The 25302-nt window shown below is 40.2% G+C and overlaps 2 protein-coding genes across 7 annotated transcripts in view; one reads left to right on the plus strand and one right to left on the minus strand.

Annotated features, from left to right (window-relative positions):
• Positions 1-23464, minus strand: part of DRAM2 (DNA damage regulated autophagy modulator 2) — a 34251-nt gene extending 10787 nt beyond the window's left edge. For 3 of the 5 annotated variants that reach the window (XM_040999230.1, XM_040999229.1, XM_040999226.1), the window contains exons 1-7: positions 23384-23464; positions 13969-14113; positions 10226-10293; positions 8884-9023; positions 2024-2201; positions 1420-1502; positions 397-489 (exon numbers count right to left, since the gene is read on the minus strand). In XM_040999230.1, the coding sequence (XP_040855164.1) occupies positions 397-489; positions 1420-1502; positions 2024-2201; positions 8884-9023; positions 10226-10293; positions 13969-14099 (693 nt within the window). In that variant the 5' untranslated portion in view covers positions 14100-14113; positions 23384-23464. Of the gene's footprint in view, positions 1-396; positions 490-1419; positions 1503-2023; positions 2202-8883; positions 9024-10225; positions 10294-13968; positions 14114-16474; positions 16914-23383 lie in introns of those variants that run through there. The other 2 variants (XM_040999228.1, XM_040999227.1) reach the window with 2 other exon arrangements.
• Positions 23465-23558: 94 nt separating this feature from the next.
• CEPT1 (choline/ethanolamine phosphotransferase 1) overlaps positions 23559-25302 on the plus strand; it is a 38954-nt gene continuing 37210 nt past the window's right edge. Inside the window, exon 1 of one of the 2 annotated variants that reach the window (XM_040999220.1) lies at positions 23559-23661. The gene's annotated coding sequence lies outside the window, so the exon portion shown is untranslated. The remainder of the gene's footprint in view (positions 23662-25302) is intronic. The other variant, XM_040999217.1, reaches the window with a different exon arrangement.

Consider the following 25302-nt stretch of genomic DNA (forward strand, 5'->3'; position numbering starts at 1 on the left):
GTTCAGCAGACTACTTTTTGAAGATGAGAGATGTAAATCATTTCTAACAGGTAATGGCAGTGACAGAGCTGTTGAACTGCCAAAGGAGTATCAACAATCTGAGAAAACCACGCTTCTCTACTTTAGGAAGTTACTTGTTTTTCCTTTCTTTCTACTAAGAGAAATTTAGTAAATTTAGTAAGACTAAATTTTAGGAATGATCTATACATTTTTAAAATTCACTTCATAATTCCATTTCAGAGCTAAATCTTGCTAGCATACACTATTGCAAACACACATAACTCACTCTTACCAATTTTTAAACAATTTTTGAAAAGCTTAGAGATGTGTCTATAAGATATTCTCTTATCCCAACTGACAGAAGTCTGATTCCATTAATTTGATAGCTTTTCTTACCTGAAAATCACGAATGTAAGTCAGGAAGAAGCCAAAGAAGGAAAATGACATAGACCATTCTGCTGCAGTAGTGATCATGTGAAGCACGTAACCCTTGAAGCACAGGGCGAAAGAACAATCCCGTGAAATTTCATTGAAATCGTCTATAGCATTTTTTAAATGAAAATACCCACATTCTTTAATAATCAGTCTGTCCATTGAAAGTCAGCCTTCCATTTGTGAAACATATCTCAGGAATTTAAGAGCACACACCAGGAATTCCCCCACATGACACCAGTTATCTCAACTTCACTGAGAGCAAACAAAATTGCCATTTAAATAAACAACAATGACAGAACCAGAGAATTCTAACTTTACAATCAGGGAATTATGGTCCTTCCCCAAGCAAAATGCATTCATAATGTGCCACCAAGAAAAGTTAACCAATGCTCACTATAAACTCAGTAGGTATAAATAAAATCTGTATTTAAAGTCTAAGAAGTCTACTAAATCATTTTGTAATTGTATTCTGACAAGCATATCCTATTCAGAGATGATTCTTAAACAAGTGACTTACAACCAAAAGCCATAAGGTGGGTTGTAAACTTGTTCCTCTTCTGTTTATTCTTAGGACTAGAGATGCTGTTTCTGTTCGGATACACAGTGCTAGTGGAACGCACATGCAGAGCTCACAATAAACACCCAGATGATGAAAAGCAAGAGAAGACATCCCCTCCATTCAGGAAGCAAGGACTCTAACAATCAAAGAACTCAGTTGGGTATCCTGTGTACTATCCCCACAACTAGGGAGGTCACTATCCAAGGAGACTCTTTGGCCATCACAGTCCTCTCCATGCGTACCTACCCAAAATATTCACCAACACACGTGACATGATAATATGATGACTGCACAAAAATGCTACAATTTTAAGAAAAAAAATCCTAAAATTTAATTGATTATTCCACAGAGAAAAAGCTTCACTGTTATTGATAAAATGGGGAAAAAAATCAAAACCAATCAAGTTTTACAGACTAAGTTCTTACTTTGTCCTCAGGATTCCAATGAAGTTTCTGAACTAAATCAATGCCAAAATTGCCACTGTACAAAATTGACGAACAAGTCAGCACTATAAAGAAAAAAACAAGTCAAGGAAGAATTTCACATAAAATCTGTAAATTTAAACTAGCTCCTAAACAAAACTCACTTTAAAGGTCCCACAGGGAAAATCTAACATTTGTTGCCAATCTGCACAACCACTTCATTAAAGACTTATTATTCTCATAGAACAAGAGCAAAACTGAAAATACTCCCAATCACAATGAAGTAGCTCTCAGTCAATCCCCTCCTCCTTACTTGGCAAAGCAGAATTTCTATCATAAATGTCCCACATAGTTGTTCTTAGAGATAGTCATAAATCATCCCTCAATTGTTTGACGGGAATATGATTAGCTAAATATTATCTTTGTTCCTGGCTCAGACACTATAATCCTATGTACAATCTGAATATCATGTTTCAAATGTTTTCATTTAGAATGACTCACCTAAGGATCTCTCTCACCAGAAAGACAAAAATAAAGACAAAAAGCTTGCTTACGACATGCCAACAATGTTCATTTCAATTATTCAGCTCCTGACAGTGAAGGATACTGCTAAATGCGCTTACTGCACACCAGATGACCAACAGCAGTCTGATCCAGAAGACTTGAATGCCATGAATTTTGGGCTGCATTTGATAGGAGAGGATGGTCTGGACAAACATATACAATGAGCCCATCCCGAAGGTGAGCACAGCTCCACTGACGTGTGCAGCGAAAAGGGTTGTTTTCTGAGAAGCACAAAGAAGAATCAGTGACAGAAACTCACAACACATGGACAATACGCAGTATTAACAGCACAAGGCAGAAGTTTCAAACGGACATTCAGTGAGTGAATAATCTCTTCAAATTACTATAAAACCAAACTATCTCACTGTTTCAGATGCCAGCAAGGGAAACGACTTTTTTTTTTGTTAAGTTGTCAAACAAGGTGTGTATGTGGGCGCCAATTAGATCCCAGATACTGTTTTAAGTCTCCAAATACACTAGAAAACAAAACAAAAATCTAGCTCTAATGGAGGTTCCATTCTGGTGAAAATGCACAAAAATGAATTCTGTTTAGGAATAAGAAATGCCACAATGTATTAGGTGGTGATAATGGCTAAAAATAGTAGTGCACATTAAGGACTGTTAGTACGCTCGGGAGTGCTGGTTTCAGTGAGTTCCTATTCAAACGCAACTTAAATGTAATCTACAGACTCAAGAAATGAAACATTCTCCTTTAACTCTAACCTGCATGTTTCCTTTCTTACAGGCATCCATTTGCATTTTACTTTTTAATACAACACATACTCTCTGGATAAAAGCGACAACACAGCACAATGAAATCCCAAAATCAAAATATTTTTACTTCAACAATTCTATTTTTCTTAACTATGTCATTTATATTTCCTTTGGTTGAGAAGGTACTTTATAGCACTTGGCACACACAGCACGTAATGACTGATACAAGAAAAGAGAGGTTTTAACTTTTCTATTTTCATAATCAACTGTGCTAACTTAAATACAGGATCCATTTTTTCAAATTGGAGGTTGTGAGAGTCTTACTATAAAGCATGGGAAGATTATAATTTATTTGCCAGTAGCATTGGTTACTGTTTTGACCAGAAAAGTCTACTTGTGTATTGTTTAGTATGCTTTAACTCACGATAAGATTGGGATGAGAAATAAAACATCTTTTTGAATAACAGAGAAAAGTAAATATTCAGCACTTATAAACCACAATGTAAAACAGCAGTATCTTCTTGACTCATATAAATTTATCTCTTCACGCAAATAAAGGCTAAAAGACACAGGCAAAAATGAAAACAATTATTTTATGGGGAAGGGAAAGAATGTGAGCAAATTCTCTGTAAAAATATTTTCAAATATACTCATGTTAACAAAAGTAAATAATAATATGGTACAATCAATCCCTATTTGTCATTAGTATACAGTTCTATCAACAAAATCCTGTGATTCACAAAGCAAAAAATAAACAATGAGTGGAGAGCAGTTACTATACTTTTTTTAAAAATTATTTTTTATTTTTGTTGGAAAGTCAGATATACATTGAGGAGGACAGACAGCCACTAGGCTACTGGGCTGGGCCCAGTTACTATTTTTAAATTGTAACAGTTACTAGAAATGGAAGCAATAAAAAAATGGTTTGAACCAATAGAATTTCTTGTCATTATATGCAGTTTCATCATTTTAGAAACTAGAGAAGCACAGAGAAAGTTTTTGAAATGGACAAAAGAGATCACTGAATTTTTCCCCTCGTTATGCTAAAGTCTCCGGTGATTACCAGGCGGTGAGGGAGTGAGCTTCCATTTGGCTTTGTCTAGGTTATGTGGCGAAGATAACTTCCGTCAAAGATCGAGTTACACGCAGAGGCAGAAGCTAACCAATGGGAAGCTTAGTAGCCATGCGAATAATCCCTCCCCAGAGAGCCACACCCCGGTGCAGGTGCGAGTGGTTGTCACCCTGCGGCTGTGAACAGTTCTCCCAGTTGCGCATCCGTTCCTACATGCAGCATCTCTCAGCTATCCCCACATTCCTGTACTCTTGCTACTCTCCTGAATTGGTCTGTAGCATCTACTCTTTAGCTCATCAAGTAACACATCAAATAAAAGTTTGACACATGCACAAAATCATTACTTTGTCCTTTGAAAAATACAACATTTCATTTAAAAACAAAGACAAAAACGTGTCCCTTCACAAAACAAACACAAGAAAAAATAACAGAGGGAGGTCTCATCAGGAGTAAATCTCAAACACAGATTTTATATGAAAATTTAGGAACTAATCTCCTTCTTACTTATGATTATCCCAAGTTTCCTTGAAGTTAAATTTTCTCGGCAGAAAGAATGGCCCCCTGATAACAAAAACACATTGTTCTGTGACAACACACCAAGGAATATCCACGAATTCCTGGCATCCATCAATACCTGGAACACATCCTTTCTCTGAACCCCCAGAAGAGAACCGATCCTACCAACACCGTGAACCACATTCTGATTCCTCCATCTGAGGCATCTCGTGATGGCAGCCCCAAGGTCAGTAATATAGATTTCTGCTTCGCAGGCCTTCCCAAGTCTCAGCAAGGACACATCTCTAAGTGGGCAGAATTCCTCTCAGCTGACACGGAGGACACTTATACACACAACTGTTTTCAAAGAAATTTCAACTCGCACTTTAAACTTAGGTTTTCAAATACCATCTCTCTTAAATGCAGATAACTGCACTAATAAGAGAATTTCTTTTTCCATTCTGTGTAGTCCCTTTGACCTCTCTCAAGTGCCAAAATAATGAATGAATACATGTTTGTGCTAAATACTATGCCAAGCAGGTGCTGGAGATAGGATGGTGAACAAAACCACTGTAGTTATAATCAATAAAAAAGGGTCACCTAAAACATTTAAATATTATTTCAAATCACTGATACAAATCGAGACTGTAATAGAGCAATGAAGGATCAGAAGCTTCAGAAATTTTTTTAAAAAAAGAAACTTGAAACATAAACATTGGAGAGGACAGGAAAGGCTTCCCTGAGAAAGTATGATCTGCCTTGAGATCTTCAGAAACCGAGATTTGGTCAGGTTTGGGGTTTGTCGTATGCTCAAGCACAGCATGTGAAAAAGAGTTAAATAAGCCTGTCTTATTCAAGGAGCCAATGCTGTAAACTTCAGACACATTAAGGGGAGCAACGATGCAGAAATGATGCAGAATAAGTCTGGAGAAGTAAACAGGATTCAGATCATATTGGATCTTAGTGTTATTTTCCATAGTTGGATAGCTTTTCAAATTGTATTTAATCTTCATTTTATCTTTGTTCATATAGATATAAAGTGTCCAGGTTTAAGTAAACATATAAAGAAACACAGTGAGATATCTACACACTTCCAAAATATTACTTTGGAATTACATTTTCAAAATACAGAAAGAATTGACAAAGGGAAGAGATGAGGGAATACAGACAAACCACTGAGGAAGCTAAGGCAGTGGTCCAGATATGAGATGATGAAATCTGGGATGGTGTCGTGACACAGCAGGGTAAGCCAAGCCAGGCCTAGCATCCCTTCCAGCATAGGTTCAAGTGCCAGCTGCTCTGCTTACGATTCATCTTCCTGCTAATGATCCTGGGAAGGCAGCAGACAATGGCTTATGCTCTTGGGCTTCTGTCATCTAGATGGGAGGCCCTGATGGAATATCACCATCCTGGCTATGGCCTGGTCCGGTCCTTGGCAATGTAGCCATCTGAGGAGTGAACCAGCAGATGGAAGCTTTTTCTTTCTTTCTTTTTTTTTTTTTAAGATTTACTTTTATTATTTTTTTATTGGAAAGGCGGGTATACAGAGAGGAGAGACAGAGAGGAAGATCTTCCATCTGATGATTCACTCCCCAAGTGAGCACAACGGCCGATGCTATGCCAATCCGAAGCCAGGAGCCTCTTCCGGGTCTCCCACGCGGATGCAGGGTCCCAAAGCTTTGGGCCGTCCTTGACTGCTTTCCCGGGCCACAGGCAGGGAGCTGGAAGGGAAGCAGGGCTGCCGGGACAGAACCGGCGCCCATATGGGATCCCAGGTGTGCAAGGTGAGGACCTTAACCACTGCGCCACCGCACCAGGCCCTTTCTTATCTCTTCCTCTTTCTGTCATACTGCCTTTCAAATAAATACACAAATCTCATTTTAAAAGAGAGGTGGTGAAATCTAAACTGACTGAAGAGAACAGGAGGAAGGCACAGAAGAGGAAAGAAAAGGATACACTCAAGAAATAGTTAGGAGGTAAAACCTTAAGTCCCTACTCAGTAAATGAACACTCCGGCCACCATTCCAAGCCACCATCTCTCTTTGTAAATAGTTCAAAGATCTTATTTGTATACAATTTACTCTATTATTTATTTACTTTTATTGGAAAGTCAGATTTACAGAGAGAAAGAGAGACAGAGAGATCCATCTGCTGGTTCACTCTCCAAGTGGCTGCAATGGCCAGAACTGAGCCGATTTGAAGCCAGGAGCCTGGAGCTTCTTCTGGGTCTCCCACACAGGTGCAAAGTACAAGGGACTTGGGCTGTCCTCAACTGCTTTCCAAGGCCACAGGCAGGGAATTGGATATGAAGTGAAGCAGCTGGGACACAAACTGGTGTCGATATGAAATCCTACACATTCAAGATGAGGACTTTCGCCACTAGGCTACCACACTGGGCCCTACAATTTATTCTAGATAATCCAACTAGTGTTTATTTCTGTAAAAGAGACAGAAAATGGGAAGGAAATGCACTTTAACCTAAGATTAATTTAAATAAGATTAAAAGTTTACATTAGAAAGCAAAGGGGCCTGCACTGTGGTAGCAAGTTAAGCATCAGCATCCCTCATCACAGCACTGGTTACCAGTTCTGGTTGCTCTGTTTCTGATCCAGATCCCTGATAATGCATCTGGGAAGAAGCAGAAGGCAGCTCAAATGCTTAGATCCCTAACGCTCATGGAAGAGATCAGAATGGAATTCCTGGTCACTAGCTTCGGCTTGGCCTACACACAGCTGCTGCGACCAACTGAGGAAATCAACCAAGACTCCTTCTTTCTGTTACTCTGTCTCTTAAATAAGCACAATGAGTATTTTACAAGAAAAAGGAAGGACAGAATGGAAGGATGGAAGAATCACATTTTCATTATTGTTTAAAGCTCTGTTTATTTATTTGGAAAGGCAGATTTACAAAGAAGGAGAGACAAAAAGATCTTCTGTCTGCTAGTCCACTCCCCAAGTGGTTGCAAGAGCCAGAGCTGAGCTAAACCAAAGTCAGGAGCCAGGAGCCAGGAGCCAGGAGCCAGGAGCTTCTTCTGGGTCTCTCATGCAGATATAGGGACCCAAGGCTTTGGACCACCCTCTACTGCTTTCCCAGGCCACAAGCAGAGAGCTCGATGGGAAGTGATGCAGCTGGAACATGAAACAGCACACATATAGGATTCCAGCACATACAAGGCAAGGATCTATTCATTGAGCCATTGCACCAAGCCCCACAATGACATCTTCAAGTTATACCACCTACCTCCCACTTGCCCTTATGCCCAGCAGTTCTCAGTAAACAATACGAGTCCCTGCCAAGTGACACAGAATCCTCCTCTGACCAAATACTACTCCGGTTTCTCAGAACTCTGTTCTCAGGTAGATTCTGAGTTTGCAATTCTATGTTCTTCTTTGCATTGTTTCATTTTACCAACAATATGACTAACTCAGGTGACCCACAATTCCCTTCCTCATTATATGATCATCCTCATTGAAAATCAGAATGCCCACCATCCCTCAGGTGACATCTGATCACTCTGACCTGTCTTCAACAAGAATCTTTCCCGGCTTTGTAATTTTCCTTCATTGATCCCTGGCTTGATCCTTGGCTATAAATTCTTGGAGTTTGGTATTTGGAGTTGAGCTCAATCTCCTCCTTACTGCAAGACCCCATTACAATGACCCCTTCACCTTTCATAATGATCCTCGGTCAGACAGAGCCCTTCTTCTCAGAGTCACTGAATAATTTTTTTTCTTTAGCACAAGTCAAGGTTATAAGAAGCATGTGTGTTTACTACTTCAGTCAGCTGGGTGCAAAGGACAATAAGGCAGGCCTTAGGGAATGGAAGAGTGCCCAGACAGGTAGACAGAATCTGGCAGTTAATTCATAGCGGGAGAAAAGCTACCTGCCAACACCAACATGTGCTCTAGATGTACATTTTGTGTAAGAAATAAACTACTGAAAATATACACCTTGTTAGAAAAACTAACACTACCCTAGATTGGATTATATGCAGAAGCAGTATAGGAAAGGAGAATGTTAAATAAGAGATAGGCAGAATATGCCTGAATATGTGCATTTGTAATGATGAGTTTGGGTAGTGAATTGCTACTGAATGTCAAATGGATTATCCAATGTCTAAACTGGAATTTTAAAGACTACAGAAAGATTAATCAAAAAGCAATAGGTGTGCAGGATGCAACTAACATTATCCACGACTCATCCAAAAGCATGTGAAGGGAAAGAACAGAGTGCACGAGCATTTGGCACAGGTGCTGCTTTAATATTATGAATTCTATAAAGAGAAGCTGCAAGAGCTGCAGACCCTTCCTCTCTCATATTCAGGGCTGCATACCTAGGGATATAGGCAATCAATGTTAAATACAAGGTAACGTCCACCTAAGTAGTAACAAGGAATCTAATAACTGTCCTGTGGATCCTAAAGAAACAGTCAGAATAATTTATATTTGTTCAGCTCATTGAATAGAAATTTTTCTCACATTAGTGTAACTATCCAAGAGGTAGATTCTAGTTTGTCAAGCAAAGAAACAATGACAGCACATAACTGAATGTTTCAGGTTTCCTTTTTAGCATGGATACTTATGTATTTTAGAAAAATATCTATGTTTGACTAAAACACAAACCTGGAAATTTGCCACAAGAGAAAGTCCTAAACAACTCAGTATTCCAAGCACAAAGCCAGCCTTGTTCAATTTGATGATAAGGTTCTCTTCAGGATTCAGGGCATGAACTTGCTTATAGCGAACATAAATGGTAGCAATGCCTGGGAAGAGATAATCCAAACAACAAAGTAATAAATAAACAGGGAATAAAGCTGCCAATGGAGAGTTTACAAAGGCCACTGATATCCAGGAATGCAGATTTTCTTTTTAATTTGAGAGAAGAAAAAATAATTGTAGGTTTTTAAGAACTTCCAATATTTCACCACAGAACTACTGATATCTGCGTGATTGAGCAAGTCACTTGCCTTCTGGGTCTCAAATCTACAAATATTTAGAGATTTAAATTGAAACATAAGAGAGAAATTTGGTACCTTTCAAAAATTAAGAGTCATATAAAAAAAACTATAATGATCATTATTCTTACTCAATTCAAAGGTAACTAGTTTTAGAAAGTGGATAAAATGGGTACAAACAAAAAAAAAAACACCTAAAGAGTTATTTGCCTCAATCTGACATCACTTTATTCCAAATTATCACTATTTGATTAATCCGCTAGTCAATTATACAAAGCAAAAAAATAATACTTTGCCATTCATATATGGTTAGAAATATTGCCAAATAGCTCAAGAGTTTAAAAAAAAAAACCCAAACATAAGATTTTATGGATGTATTCCTAAGACTTTAGTCATAAGAAACATTTTAGCCAATTGAATCATTTTCCTGATTTTTATTTTTGATGTTGATAAGTAATATAATTGGAATACTGCAAATATTTAAAGCAGTATTTTTATGATAAAATCACAATAATTTTGGTAAACCATTAGAAAAAATTTAGTTCAAAACAAAAGAAATAGGAATGTAAAATGCTGTGGAAAGGCTATTTCCTTTGACAGTAGTAGTGCATTACTTAAAAATCAAAACATGGTTCCATTTCTATTCTTAAAATTCTAAGCTGTGGATCCTAAAGAAATGTAGTTGAGGTTAGTTTAAGTCAGTGTCTACAGCAATTTGTCCCCCACTAGTTTCCTAAGAAGTCTACTTAAGGTCAAGGAATATTTGGTCATTCTTATAACTTCTATTTAGATGAGTAGTTAGCTAGCTCTGTAGGTATTCCTTAAAGGTTAATTTTCATAATTTAGCTTTTCTGGAAAAGTATTTCTCTTTTAAGAGCAAAATTATGATCAATACTTTAGTGACAATCTCTCAAGTATAACTGGAATTTAAGTAATAAGGTATTGTTTAACAAATAAAGTAGGAATCTACTATTACTTTTGTTATGACTTACACAAAACTTCTTACTTACATAAAACTGCAGCAACATTCAGCATTGCCCCAAATAAACATTTTTCTGGAGCTACTGTACCAGTATCACTGGAAGGAAACAAGAAGGGATGTGAGGTTTTACAAGAGGTACACACAAGTATTTCTTCTAAGGAAAATGAAGTCCAGGAGTTCAGCTCTTATATTGCTTATATCTTTGGACTTACAAATATTTGCCTACTTCATTTTTATGTCACATCATTTAAGATTACCTCCTTTCCACATAATAGAAATGAACATAAATTTCTTTCTTTCTTTCTTTATTTGAAAGTCAAAGTGGTAGAAAAGAAAGGGACTTCCCATCTGCTAGTTCACTTTCCAAATGCCTGCAAGTGCTGGGAGCTGGGCCAGGGAAGAGCAGGACACACGGATGGCAGGAACCCAAGCACTTGAACTACCACCGTCTGTTGCCTCCCAGGCACATTACCAGGCAACTGGATCAGAAGTGGAAGCAGAGGCAGATCCCAGACAGCAGCTATGAGATGTAGGCATTCTAAGCAGCTTAACCTGCTGTGACACAATGCAGACCTACATAGATCAATTTAAAGAAGCTATCCTTGGCCATGATAGGACTGCCCTATTGACTTACTATCAATCACAAAGGTGTGTTTACCTGTCTCACTGCAATACTCCTTATATATCACAGGCCTCGTGACACTCTCTCCACACTAAATAGCTTCTTCTATTATTCAATTAACACTTACTCACTTATTGTTCAACTACAAAGATACTTAGCAAGGGCTTATGATGTGCTACACACCATTTCAGAGATGACTAGTTTTTTATTTTGTTTTGTTTTTACTTGGAAAGCAGAAAGACAGAGACAAATGAAGGTCTGCAACAGCCAAGGCTGGACCATGTGGAAACCAGGCGAGACACAGGGGGCTGAATGGCAAGTGTAGCAGCTGGACACAAACCAGAGCCTACGTGGAATGCCAGAGCCACAGGTGGAGCATCAGCCCACTATGTCACCACACTGACCCCTATAATTTATCTTTTTTTAAAATGTCAAAGTGAGGCTGGTATTGTCAAGTGTTGGGCAAAACCTCTCCCAGCCACAATAACATCCCTCAAAGGTGCTGGTTTTGTGTCCTGGCTGCTGTGGAAAAAAAAAAAAAAAAAGGTCAAGGAAAAAGCGAGCTACTACCATCTACAATCGATGTGACTGAGTGGTATGGTGTGACCAAGTGAGGTAACCAAGCTGAGAGCACAGTGAAAGCATTTACAAAACCTCCAATTCCTTCAGAATTTAAGGTTCTAATTCTGGGAATAACTTGAAAGCCATCACTGGGCTAAAGGAACATGTACCTTAAAGACCAAGACTACCTTTAGGAACTCTGAGTCAAGCCACATATTTCAGGTGGACGATCCCTTCAGTATTGTTATTTTTCCCTTCTGAGAACTTGCCTTAATCCACTCTTAACAGCTTTAAATAACTCAGATCATTAAGTTCTCTTCAAGAGTTCCAGTTCTCTGCTGACAGTGCATGTGATTCCCAAGGCACTTCTTCTTCTCTCCCTCTCCTTCTGCTTTTTACTTTCTGAACCTAAAATTGTCTTGAAATTAAAACACTTCCATGTAATTCTCATAGGTTCATTTCTTTCATCTTCAAAAGGATTAAATTCAACTACTCTGCAGAGTTCCCTTGTTTGTAGTCCCTATCCAAATGTAAATTTCATACTAAAGGCAATTTCGCCACAATGGAATTTGAGGTGTCCTCTTAGCTGATTGATTCAAGTCACACATGCCAAAATAAAATGTGAAGAGACTGGGTTATGAGAAGAAAATGCTATGGCATCTGTGTTTATGTTTTAATCTAAAAATACTAGCATATGGACTAAGAGTACAGTAAATACATAATATCTTCAAAAATTTGTGGGAAGTGTGTGTTATAAAAGATCAGCATGGATTTACATGTAATACCAGTACATTTCAGTTCATCCTTAATATTGACTTGATTACACTGAGAGAAAATAACGGCCTTATTTTGCAATTGAACAAATCTTCTCAAGAGGATCAAAGAACATAATCAAGGTCCCCAGTTAGCCTTTGTGGCCATTTGGGAAGTGAACCAGCAGACGGAAGCACCTGCTCACTCTGTCACTCTCTCTCCTGCTTCTCACTCCTGGTAACAATGTCCTTCAAGTAAATAAGTAAATCTTTTTTTAAAATTGCGGAGTTATTTAAACACATTTAATCACATTACTTTCATAAGTAATCTTTCTTTTTGCCCCTCTTCATTGTAATTAATTTATTTGCATATCAGAGTTGAAACTGTAATACCTTGGAAACCATTCATCATAATAATTATGACTATTCTGTTTGTTAATGCCCACTAAAAATGTCAATATCCTATTACAGCAATTTAGTATCTAGGAATCCACTTCTTATAAACATCAACAGAAGCATATGTTATGGGATCTTCATTCAACATGCTATCAATTTACATTGAGTGAATCAAAACTGAAAATCCAAAACATGTTCAAAAGTGGGAAGAAAGGAAGGGAAGGAAGAAGAGGGGGAAATAGCTCATTTAGACAAACACAGCTGACTAAAAAAACCAAACTCTGGAGGAAAAGCTACCAAACTGAGTCACTACAGGAGGCAACACTGGGGGGGCCAGCAAGACAGTCACTTTTTATTTTTTTGTAATTCCTCTTAGCATTTATAGTTTACCATAATAATCCTTGCTTCTGTAATTTTTAAAAAGATGGTATCACTCGTACTGAGCACTCACAGTAACATCAAAGGTTGTGAGGTCTCCAAAAAAATTACCAGTAAAATTTGGTACCTAATTTGTCAAGAAATATCAAACCAGCATTTCAGAAAGAATAAGAGCATAGCCCCAAGAACCAAATGGCCTACATCTGAATTTTGGTTCCAGTAGTTTCTGAGTTGTGTGCTCTTAAGCCAAAAACTTAACCCCCTTGATTCTCATTTTTCCACTCTCAAACAAGTATCACAATTCCCACGTCTTTTGGTAAGACTGCATTTAATTAGGACATGAAGATAGCTAGAATATTACCTTAAGCATAATAAGCAGGTCAATAAATGCTTGTTATTACTATTACCTTTTCATTTTATTGTTATTTCTGGCATGCTTTAATTTTAAGAGAATAGGGCCCGGCGCGATAGCGTAATGGTTAAGGTCCTCTCCTTGCACGTGCCAGTTCTAATCCCAGCAGCCCAGCTTCCCATCCAGCTCCCTGCTTGTGGCCTGGGAAAGCAGCCGAGGACAGCCCAAAGCCTTAGGACCCTGCACCTGTGTGGGAGACCCAGAAAAAAATTCCTGGCTCCTGGCTTCGGATCGGTGCAGCACCAGCCGTTGTAGTCACTTGGGGAGTGAATCATCGGATAGAAGTTCTTCCTCTCTGTCTCTCCTGCTCTCTGTACATCTGCCTTTCCAATAAAATAAATAAATCTTTAAAAAAAGTTTTAAGAGAATAATAATTCTGATTATGTCTTCTGGGACAGCCTCTAAAACTTATTTAGAAGACTAGCCACTAGGGATTATAATTCAATAATCAGGTCATTGTATCTTATTCTGCTGTCTCTACATTTCTGTATCACATGGAGACAAACACAAGTTCCTTTTAACAGTCACTTTATATTGTTATAATGTCAATGCAGAAATGTGAATTTTAAAATTTTCATCAAAAACGTTAGTTTTAATGTTTCAAATGAGTGAGACACATACTCCAAGGAAGAACAATTCACTTCACTGACCTGATATAAGGCAAAGCAGGATCCACGTGGTGGAGTGTTACTGCAGTGATGTATGAAAATATGAAAGCAGCAGATGTCCAAATGACAAGGGCTGACGGGAGGAAACTGAGGCCTTGCTGAAACCACCACATCTCAAACAGGTGTTCTGAAGTCAGAAACACAAATGAGAAAAGACAATTTACTAGAACCTCCTCCACTTTACTTTGGTCATCCACCTTCATTACTTTGTACTTACTGAGCTGGCTGTTCAGCTTCTGAAATCATTCCTCACACCAGCCCCCACACCTGCTGTTCACACTTTAAGCAAACTGAGCCAAGATGCACCTACCTGCCACATGTAGGAACTTACTTTCTGTCCCAACCTCCCACATGTTATCAAGAACCAAATCCTGTTTACTCTCTTTTTTCATGTCTACTCCTTCTCTCCATCTTTATTACCATTACTCCACCTAAACCACCATCACCTTTTGGCCAAATCTGTAACATAACTCTAAATGGTTCTTGTGATACTGTTAAATATATGTGGCTATCCTTTGTAACTTTAGGGAACTGATTCCAGGATCCTCCCATAGACATCAGATTTACCAATGTTCAAAACCAGAAAAGGATTTGCGTATAACCGATATCCTCCAGTACACTTCAAGTCACCTCTAGATTACTCCAAATGCCTCATACAATGTAAAGCAATGTGTAAATAGTTGTTGTATCACATTATTTAGGGAATAAGAACATAAAGACTTAAGTCTGTGCATGTTTAGTACAAATAAACCTTTTCTGCCCATTTCCAACCTGTAGGTGAACCCACAGAGGCAGAACTCACAAACATAGGTGACCAACTATATTTGTTCCTCTTCTGTTTCCTGGCCAAAATTCCCTAAAATTCTTGGAATCCAGAGTGACCAGTGTCTTAAATGTGTTAGTCAGTGATCTGGAGCTGGCGACCATTAAGCAGCTTCAGGATGGGGGCTGATGACAGGAAAGAAAAACTCACAGTAAGGAAGGCTTGCGCTTTCAGTCCAACTCCCTATTCTCCTGGGAGGGCAGACATTGAGGTTAGGTTGACCATAATGGCCACCAGTTTCAATCACGCCTATGTAATGAAGTTTCATCACATGAAAAGATTGAGTTCAGAGATTCCAGAAAGAAAGCTGAGCACATGGAGGATTCCTGAAGGATGGTTTGCACCCTTTCCCACATTCCTTACCTATGCATATCTTCACCTGTATTCATTTATTTATTACTATTAGAAAGGCAGAATGACAGGGGTCAGGGTCAGATTCCTTATGCTGCTTCACTATCCAAATGTTTGCAAGAGCTAGGCCAAGCTAAAGCCAAGAGCTCAGGACTCTCCAGCTAAGTCTCCCTGGTAGGTGGCAAGAACCCAAGTACGCAGTCATAATCTGCCACCTTGTCATGTATAAGAGTAGGAAGCTGGGTCAGAAGCATGGAGGGCACTTGAACCCAGTATCCCAAACAGCATCTCAATCACTGTGCCGAAACACACCCCTATCTGTATTCTTTCTAATGTCCTTTATTGTAATCATCAAATGTGCTTCTGAATTCTCTGAGCCACTTTAGCCAGTTAGTGGAACTAAGGAGTGGATCATGATAGCCCCATTTATAGCACGTTAATCTTAAACACAGGTAAAATGACTTGAGTAGTCTTGCAGGGCTGAGCCCTCAGCCTGTGGGATACTTCAGGGTTGACATAGGGGATGCCCACTGATCTGCCGCATTACCAATTGGCGACTGCTAGGGGAAAACCCCCACATACTTCTTGGTGACCAGAGGAATATTTCCTTCTTTGTGTTGAGCAAGAGAACAGGAAAAAACACTTTGGTTTTTCCTATATTACTCAATCCTACTACATTCTTGGCCACAACTACTCTACCTTAAAACCAAAGTTCTTAATCCTTACAATTCTAAAACAACACTGTGACCATTTTATTGTCCTACTAAGAATCTTTTAGTGGTTCCCTTAAGCTCTTACGGACTTTGCTCTTACAATTAGTCTATAAGGTCTTTGTATGACATTATCTCTACTTAACCTTTCTATATTCTCAAATAGTTCATGTTTATTCCCCAATTCCTTGCTCTAGCCATCATCACCTTTACCATCACTACAAAGGCACATACTTAGTGTTTATTTCATATTAGCAGCGCTATTCAGTGTCTTAATATATGACCTCATCGATTCCCCTCAAGAGAATTACTAGGAGAAACGGCCCCAACCACTGGGAGAGAACAAGACTCAAGTTCAATTTGATTCTGACAGCAAATCACTGTGCTATACAGTGCCATAGCAGAATTCGTGAAGCTCTTTAAACATGCCAGGTTCTCTGGCACACTTTCAGTCATGCACTCTGTTAAATCCTCCTGAATGAGGACACAGTTCTGTGATTCCCCCCACCCACGATCCTGAAAAGCCTGTCTCTCCCAGCTTTAGCCGAGAGTCCCTGCTTTGCTCTCCTGTGTCCCCTTCCTCCCCAACCAGGCCATCACTTACACTTAACTGTTACTCCCTTTCTTGGTTTTATCTTCCTCACTGAACTTTTAAGTACTGCAAAAGCAGGAAACAATTGTTTTGTTCACCATTGTATTTCCAGCTCCTACCTAAGGAAAGGAAAAAAAGAGAACCTAAATACACATAAGCCATTCATCACCATGTTCTCCCTGAAACTCCAGACTGAGGATCGGTTAATCCTGTCTTTAGCTACAAAATGGATGAAACTGGGAACCATTACACTTAGTGAAATAAGCCAGTCCCAAAACACAAACACCACAGTTTTCTCAGATATGTGGTAATAAATACAGCATGCAAACAAACAAACAAAAAAGCTAAAGGAATGAAACAGACACCTTGTAATCCCATTGTTTTTTTTACCCCTTGTTTATACTCCTACGGAACTTTGAACTTTCTACTTTTTTAGTTGTTAAATTTTATGGTTAGTGGCACATTAAGCATGTGAATCTAGACTGGATTGAAATTGTTTTTGAAAAACTAAAAAAAAAAAAAGAAAGGCAGGAAAGAGGGGTTGTGGAAGAAATATGATTTTCTTGTTAGAATTGTTCCTAAGAAATATATGAAATTGTACTAAAATTTTTCTAAAAAATAATGAGCCAATAATAATGAGAACTCTACTATATTTCATGATTTTTTAAACATAAACATATAGAAATCTTTCAAAGATATTCTTATGCACATTAGAGTATCTTCTCACAATTTGCAAATCTAAACAAATTAGTATTTCTAAGCAACTTTGTAAATATACTAACAGCTCTCATTCTACACAGTCCTCCACTGCCCTCAGCTTCCCCTTCTCAGCTTGGCCTTCTAAATAATGAAATCTCAGCCATTTTTCATGGGTACTTGTCACTTGCTCTGATCATCTGACTTGTTGCTAAATATACTTATTATGCACATCTTGCTAAATATGTTTCGTTTCTTTTTCCCTACAGTCATGATTATAGGTTTGGTTTGAATAATCTCCTGCATAAATTATTATCTCATTTCTGTTTTCCTTTGTAAGCCTTAACACATTCCTTGCTAAGACTGCATAGGTACTTTTCTCCTGCACATGTTTCTAGAACAATAATTCTAAAAATTTCAATCAGGTCAAGATCTTTAGTTTTTCTTCTTTTATATCCTAAAACATTTTTTATATTTCTAACTAATTCTTACCTAAAATCCTTAGAACTAAATCCATTATTTGCTGCTATGACTTACCTTTGTATAGGTATTTTGTACTTCTCAACTGTGAATTTGTAATTGGATAATCTTAATCTGAGACTATGTTAAGAGGCTTAAACTAAGGATAAATAATTCCAGCGAGGGCCTGTATTTATTTTTGGCAGGCACTCTGGCACATTACCAAACTGGGCTAACTGTCCATTAATTTCTTGGCTTCTAGTTTGTTTTTTGGTGTTCTGTTGACTACATAAACACCTAGATTTGGTCCTTGAGCCTAGAAGTAGCAAACCTTGTTTTCAAGCGGTGTCTTTGTTCTCCCTTCTGGAGTAATGGTGAAAATGGATAGATTCCTTTGTGGTCTCCTTTAGCCAGGCTGATTTCTTTCTCTCTCTCTCCCCCTCTCTCTTGTTTTTGTTTTGTTTTGTTTTTTGGCACACCCCTTATTGAATGTGCAGACTTTTGAGGACTATGAATAAATTTGTGGGGAAGCATTTCTCCAAGATCACAAGTTGGACACTTGTAAGTGGAAATACTTCTACTTCACTCAGTGAAAATACCAGCTAGTGAAGTACAGGCCGCACTATTGGAGCTGTGTATGCTGGGGGTCACAGGAGTAGGCATTGTCTCCACCTAGGAGTAGAAGCGGTGGGAGCCCATCACCTATCTGTAATTGTGCTTCAGTCACTCATCAGCCAAACCTCCCCAGAGGAGACACTCCCAGAGGAGTTATTTCTCTGGTTTCAGCTTTCTCTGGCATTTTAGCCAAGGGGCAGGGAGGGGGGGTGGTCATTGTTTCTTTCTTGCAAAGACTTGATAACTTCAAATGTTGTTGATTTTGTTTTATGGCTTTTTATTTAAGGGAAGGTACAATAACTGTATTAATAGACTATCAAATTCAGATGTGAAGATGCAATGCAGTATGCATCTCTACTTCCAAATCAAAGATGGACTCCCAATGAAACTGTTGGATATTTCCTGACATTAGGATGCTAGACTGTATATCATTGTCTGTACCCACAAAGTCAGGATACACTGAAAGAGCAGAGTGATGGACTTATGACTGCTTATGAAGGACTGACTATACTATTGTAATAATATGGGGCAATCAGTTGTGGGGAAGGGGTCTTGGGGAGGGAGTAAAGGAAATCCCAGAGCCTATAGAATTGTACCATAAAATCTTAAAAAAAAAAATTTAATGCTTAAAAATTTTTAAAAAGAATATTAAGTGATAACGTTAATACAATTTAACATTCAGAATTTTTGGTTAAAGGGATTTTCAAAATATTCTGTCCACTCCATTACTTGAAACATAACCTGTTCCCTCCCTTAGAGTTTTTTTCCCCGTCTAAATCTTCCCTATTTTTCAAAACCAGGCTCAAATTCTGTCTTCCACAAAGAACCTTCCCTAATCCTTCTGTGTCTGGAAATAGATACCTTTTCCTCCAATAACACCTGATTTACGCATCTGTTAGTTTATTATACAACCTGAAAACTTAGGGGTGGCCTGGAGGGAATAAACTCCTTGTTAAAGGATCCCCCTTTCTCACCAAGCAGAGCAGAGAACTCTACCCATTGTACTAGCTCAGGATGTATTGAATGAACAACCAAAAATAGTTTTTCTATCTCAGTAAGCAGCATGAACACCTTTTCCAGATTCAGATTCCAAGAACTGAAAGTAGCACAGGGCTCATTTTGTCCTTCAAAGTCCCCTCACTGTCATTAGTGATGGTAATTCACTTTTGTAAGTCATTCAGAAACATCCTTCCTCTCAGTTCACGTGACAAACACTCCTTTCAGATTCTCAATTCTCTTGGCTTACCTGCTTTTTTTTCTACTCCTTCATCTATTCTGACTCCTTTACCAAGTTATCATTTCTAAAGAATTCTCCTCAGAGACTCACTAAATAAAATGGTGAGGCTTTGGGCAAACTTCAAAACTGCTCTGAACAGATTCTCCTTTGAATAAATGGGAATTATATCATCATTACAGGTAACATTTTCCAAAACTACAGCCACTAGCAACATGCAGCTATTTACATTACAGTTTAGATTACAACTAAATTAAATTAAAATGCTCAGTTCCTTGGTCATACTACTCACGTTTCAAATTTTCAAAGCCTTAGGTGTCTAGTAAGAGTACAGCGTATTTCCTAAATGTGGAGAAGTTTAGTGAATTGTGCTGGATAGTTATTACAAGGGTTGTGAAGACAGCACAAATGACACAGCCAGGACATTGCTGATGCAAAACAATAGTAGCTTTCAGTTAGCATCACTAGAAGCTTTTAGCTTGTCTGTTAGTACGAAACAGTACCTGCTTTATGGAGGTTTACTAAAATACTAAATGAGAAAATATATATAAGGTAATATCAGGCTGCCAGAAAATATTTGTTGTCTTCTCTAATGTGAAGAGGAATTATCTATTGTAGGAGTGCACAAAATATCAATCTTCAAACTGTCCAGCCTACACCTTTTATGGATCCTGAAATCCACACACGAGGAAAATAAGAGGTTATTATTTCAATCTATGTGATTTGAAATATCAATTTCCAGCCATCATACTAATATTGTTTGTGAGAACACTAAGCAATAGCACAATTAACATGCTATTTTGCTTTAAAGAATTAACACCTGAGTTTTTTTGTAATGTTTTATACCATCTGAAATTACATGCTTCTTATCCCTTTCCACAGAAGACACCTTTCTTCATTAGCCTTCAAAACAATAAAATTAAAGGAAAAACTCTTGATTTCTTCTAACAAAGACTTAAAAATGAGCAAAGATTGAGAGTTCATTATTGAGTAAAATAAGGCATTAACTCCCATGAGGTTAATAGAAAAAAAGCACAACTATAAGAATGGACTTGTATAAATGCAATCCTACCTTTACCATTTCCTAGTTAGACAAATAGGATTTCAGGCTTGTTGCTTAGCCATTGCTTCTTATTATTTGTTTTAAAATGTATTTATTTTTATTTTAAAGATAGATTATATAGATACAAAAGAGAGAGAGAGAGAGATCTTTCTATTCACTGGGTCACTCCCCAAAGGGTTGCAGCCTTCAGAGTTGGGCCAATCTAAAGTCATGAGGCAAGAGCCTCCTTGCAGGGATCCAAGGACTTCAGCTACCCTATGCTGCCTTCTGAAGCCACAAGCAGGAAGCTAGATCAGAAATGAAACAGCCAGGACTTGAACTGGTACCCTTATGGGGATACCAGCACTGCAGCTGGAGGATGAGCCTGTTGAGCCACTGCACCAGCCCCATCACTTAGCTTCTAAGTTACAAAATTCTGATTTGTAAAATCATCAAATTCTCAAAAGACAATAGAACAGAATGGAACGGAAGCATATAGCATTGATAGCCGATTTGCTAATTCTGCATAGTCATTAAATAGCCATGGGTATGGGAAATATCTTGTAAGCATAAATTCTTTCTAGGTATGAGCCATCTTAGATTCATATCTACTAAGACTGTAAGGGTTCCAATTGTTTAAACTGGCAATTCAGAAGAGAAGCATGGCTTGAAGTGGTCTATTCATTTCATAATGACAATTAAGAAAAATGCATGGCCTAGAGGAAGAGGACAACTAATTGTCCATGGACTTTGAACTTGGAAAGGTGAGGTATGGCTGGATAACCGCCAATGAAACAAAATTAAAATTTTAATGGTTCTTAATTCAAGAAACCTTTCAAAATATTTTTAAACAACATATAATAAATAATATATAATAATAATAATAAACTTCATACAGCAGTAACAAATTTTAACAAAATAGACTTGCATCTCACCTATTTTCTCTGATTTCTTTGGTGTTCCACGAACCAAAACTGCAGTTTGAATTTTTTTCACAAATATTTGAATGCATCGGTTTTAAGATCAATTGCTTAAACTATATCGTCAAGTGGTGACTGTTAAGAAATACTCAGGTATTGCACAAAGGTGTTTCAGTCTATGGCAAATGACACCTGAATACACAACAGAGCTCCCTCCCATCGATTACAATGGAACTGAAAGTTCCCCGTCACCTAGTGAGCAAGGCTGCAGCCATCACAACATCCCAGCACAACACAACAATCACAAGTTTGTGGCAATACTTGTGCAAACAAACCTGCACTGCCAGTAGTATAAAGACACGACACGATTATGTACAACACAGATTATAATAATAGATGTCTTTTACTGGTTGATGTCTCTAGTATCCAATCCTTTGTAAACTTCTTTTTCAGAATCTCCTCCTTCGACTTATAAACAACAGAAGTGTAGACGTGAGTATTGTGGGGCAAAGGGTCAAGCTGCCGCTGCAGCTTGGGATACCCACATCTTAATGCCCTATGTCCGAATGCAGTCACATCTGGCCACCTCCACTTCCCATCCAGCTTGCCCCAACATGACTCGGAAGCCAGATGTGATAGTTCAAGTATTCAGGTCACTCCTACCCACACAGGAAACTGGGAAGCAGTTCTGGGCTCCTGGCTGCAGCCTTACCCACCCTGGTCCTTGTGGGTATTTGGGAGAGTGAGCCAGCCAGATGGAAGATCTCAGTCTTTGCCACCTTGCCTTTCAACTAAATGAATCTTAAAAAAAAAAAAAAAAGCACCAACCAGCATACACATACCTTGTGTTTACTAGGTCTCTGGATTGTATGTTACAGACCTATACTAACTTCATGTAAATACACCATACACTGTTCCCATGATGAGGAAATCATTTGATGAGACATTTCTCAGAAGATACAGAGACAAATGACTGAAATAAGGAAAGAAATGCTAGATGTTCCAAGTTTACAGAAAGTCTCCGGCTGCTTTTGCAATGATAGACCCACCCATCAGTCCCAAAGCAGAGCATCACAGAAACCCTAATTTGGCCCCTTGACCAAGACACTGTTCTCTAAAGGTTAAATTCTGGACCCTACAAGACTACATAAGATTCTGTAAGAACAAATGCTAAATGGAGAGAAATGAGGCAAATTTCATGACGCAACACAAAGTACACATTTCTGTAATTATTTCTAAATTAAAACGTTGGAAAACTAGATATTTCTGAGTTGCATTTCCTGTGATTTTCATATAAAGCACGGATGTGAGGACATCAGGGATTAGTGATTTCCTTTCTTGAGCCTACTCCCTGCGGTAGAATTCCACTTCTGACCCAGCTTTCTGTAAACACAAGGTCATGGAGGATCTCACTTTCAAACCTCTCCCTGCCGCCACCACCAAGGCACCCGCTCAACCGTTCACTTTCGTGGGACTAGGACGCCGGTTCTAGGTGACCACTTAAAACAAGAGGAATTATTTAGACTGCCACTGCCTCTCACTGGAGCAAAGAGGTAGGCTATGCTTTGCCCTGAGGCCAAGGAAAGCTGCAGAAGCTGAAGCTGAGCCTGGGCACCAGCTGGTGCACTCGGGGAGTGGGAAGGACATCATGCGAGACTAGGGGACCAGAGCCAGCATGCACTCTTCCACGACCTCTGGGTCCCCCGCGAGCACAGGCGCTGCTCCAGCTTCCCCCCCACCCGGGCCCTCTGGGGTGCCTGGCACAGCGTCGCCCTGGGGGCAGGCGGAGCGAACTGCCAGGTGCCCCGTGCGCGCGCGCCATGCGCAGAGGGGCACCGGGCTGCGCCCAACTCCCCGACCCACCCCACGCCACCCCCTGAGCGGCCTCCAGAGCCGGCGCGCAGGCGGACTCCCGACCGCTTCATCCTCCCACCCTCTTCCTAATCCTAACCTACCTTACCAGCTTGACCCTGCCAGGGCAGGCCGACGCTCCGAGCCTTCCCGCAGCACGGGAGACAGGGCGGGGCACCGCGGCGCGCTCCCGAGGGGCCAGGCCAGGCCTGGGCGCGCTCTCCTCGGAGCCAGGAGCGCGCGCGCGCCGCCGCTCCTGCCGACCTCATCTCCCTTTACGGCTACCGCGAAAGTGTCGTGAGCGTGCTGCCGCGGATCAGAGTCACCCAGTGGAGTGAAGTCGAAGTTGTTATTCCTGGGGGTGTGCTGGCTGGGGGTCGGGGTAAGACTTGGCGGGGCTCGGTCTTCGGACACATGGCCAGGGAGTGAAGGACGTGGTGAGGGGCACGTCTCCCAGGAAGAGTGGGCCGACGGCTGGATGCTCCGGGGTGGAGCGTTAGGCTGCGGTTGTGGACGGACTTGGGCGAGGCGGACGCCGTCCCCCTTGCCTCGCACAGTGGCCTCGCGCTCGGGGCTTGGGGGAGGACAAGGGGCGAGCTCCCCTCTGGCCCCCGGAACGAGGCCGAGGCGGCGGAGCGCGGGCCCGGGGGGCGGCCGTGAGGAGCGGAGGGCGAGGCGGGGAGCGGCACGGAGGGCCCGCACGGGGCGGCCGAGGGCTTGGGGGGTGCTGCCCGCTCCGAGCTGACCTGGCCGGTGGGATCCACACCCTCTCGCCCGGCCGCAGCATCCTCCTCCCAGGTTTGTTTCCCCTTTGGAAGAGGGTGCTGGGGTTGCGTGGTTGGGCCTCGCCTGGTGGTCAGCAACTTTTCTAGAAATTTCAGCCTTCGCCACCGACAAGCCTGGGTGTGTTTGAGCAGGATTCTTGGAAGGCATGCAGGAGTGCTAGTTTGTGCCGCTTTTCCCAGAAATGGGGTCAAACTGCACAATTGGCCCTGAGTGTGTCGGGATTTCTTCAATTCGATGAGAGGCATTTTTGTGTCATTTTTATACATGGGCATGGAGTGTGTAATTTTAAAGGGAGTGCCTAGCTGACTACCCAGGCAGTACCGTTGGGGTTCAAAAATTCAGGATTGAAGTTAAACCCATAAGCTGCGTGTTCTGTGCTGTGAAAAACGAAAGCCCCGTTTCCAGCTTGTCATATGACCCTTCTGTTTAAGAAATTACAAGTGTTTACTTAGGTTCTCTAGCAGAGTTATTTCCTCTGTGAGGGAATGGGAGATTTCACTTAAGCAAAAACACCAGGTCTAGGTTGTGTTACACAGTGCCTTTCATTCCTGCTGAAAAGGCTTCTGTTCTGGGAGACTTGCTGTATGTATTACTTGTTAGATAACGCGGGACTTGATCCCCACTGATTTTCTTCCCTTCCTTCCTTCTTTCCCTTCCTCGTTGCTTACCGTTTGCCCTGCCTCCCTAATCCTGCAGGACATTCCCATTTTCATCTAGTGGTGCCATAAGGACTGTACAGTCCCCAGTTGTCGCCTGTGAGAGGACTGCCAGCATAGTGCTGAATCAGTGCAGATCAAAACTTGGCACCCTCAGACCTGGGGTGGGGAGGATGGGAAAGCTGGAATCTCAAACAGCAGGTTGCATGTTGTGTAAGCTTACCTTATGCTCGGTTCAACAGTTGGAGTGTTTTTAAATGTGTTACGTGTCAGGTAGTGTCAGCTACTCCCTACGCTGAAGTCCATGCAGGAATTACGTGGGCAGTGTTCCTTTGGCTTCAGCTGCTATTGCACAGATGTTCTACATGACAGTCTTTAAGACCTACAAAGCATGTGTAATTTTGGTAAATTTGCTCACTCAGTGATCTGTGAGTCTGTGGTTTTGTCCTTGAATTGTACTTTTTGCGTTGATGTTGATGCCTGAACAAAGAGAATTCTTTGTCAAACCATATGTCTTCCTTGGACTCACAGCCTGTTGTGAACGTGTTGTACCTTAGGGTGTTTACAAGCATGTTAAGGCT

Source organism: Ochotona curzoniae, unplaced genomic scaffold, assembly GCF_017591425.1.
Source record: "Ochotona curzoniae isolate NIBS_2020 unplaced genomic scaffold, NIBS_Ocur_1.0 scaffold_1037, whole genome shotgun sequence".
Classification (NCBI taxonomy): domain Eukaryota; kingdom Metazoa; phylum Chordata; class Mammalia; order Lagomorpha; family Ochotonidae; genus Ochotona; species Ochotona curzoniae.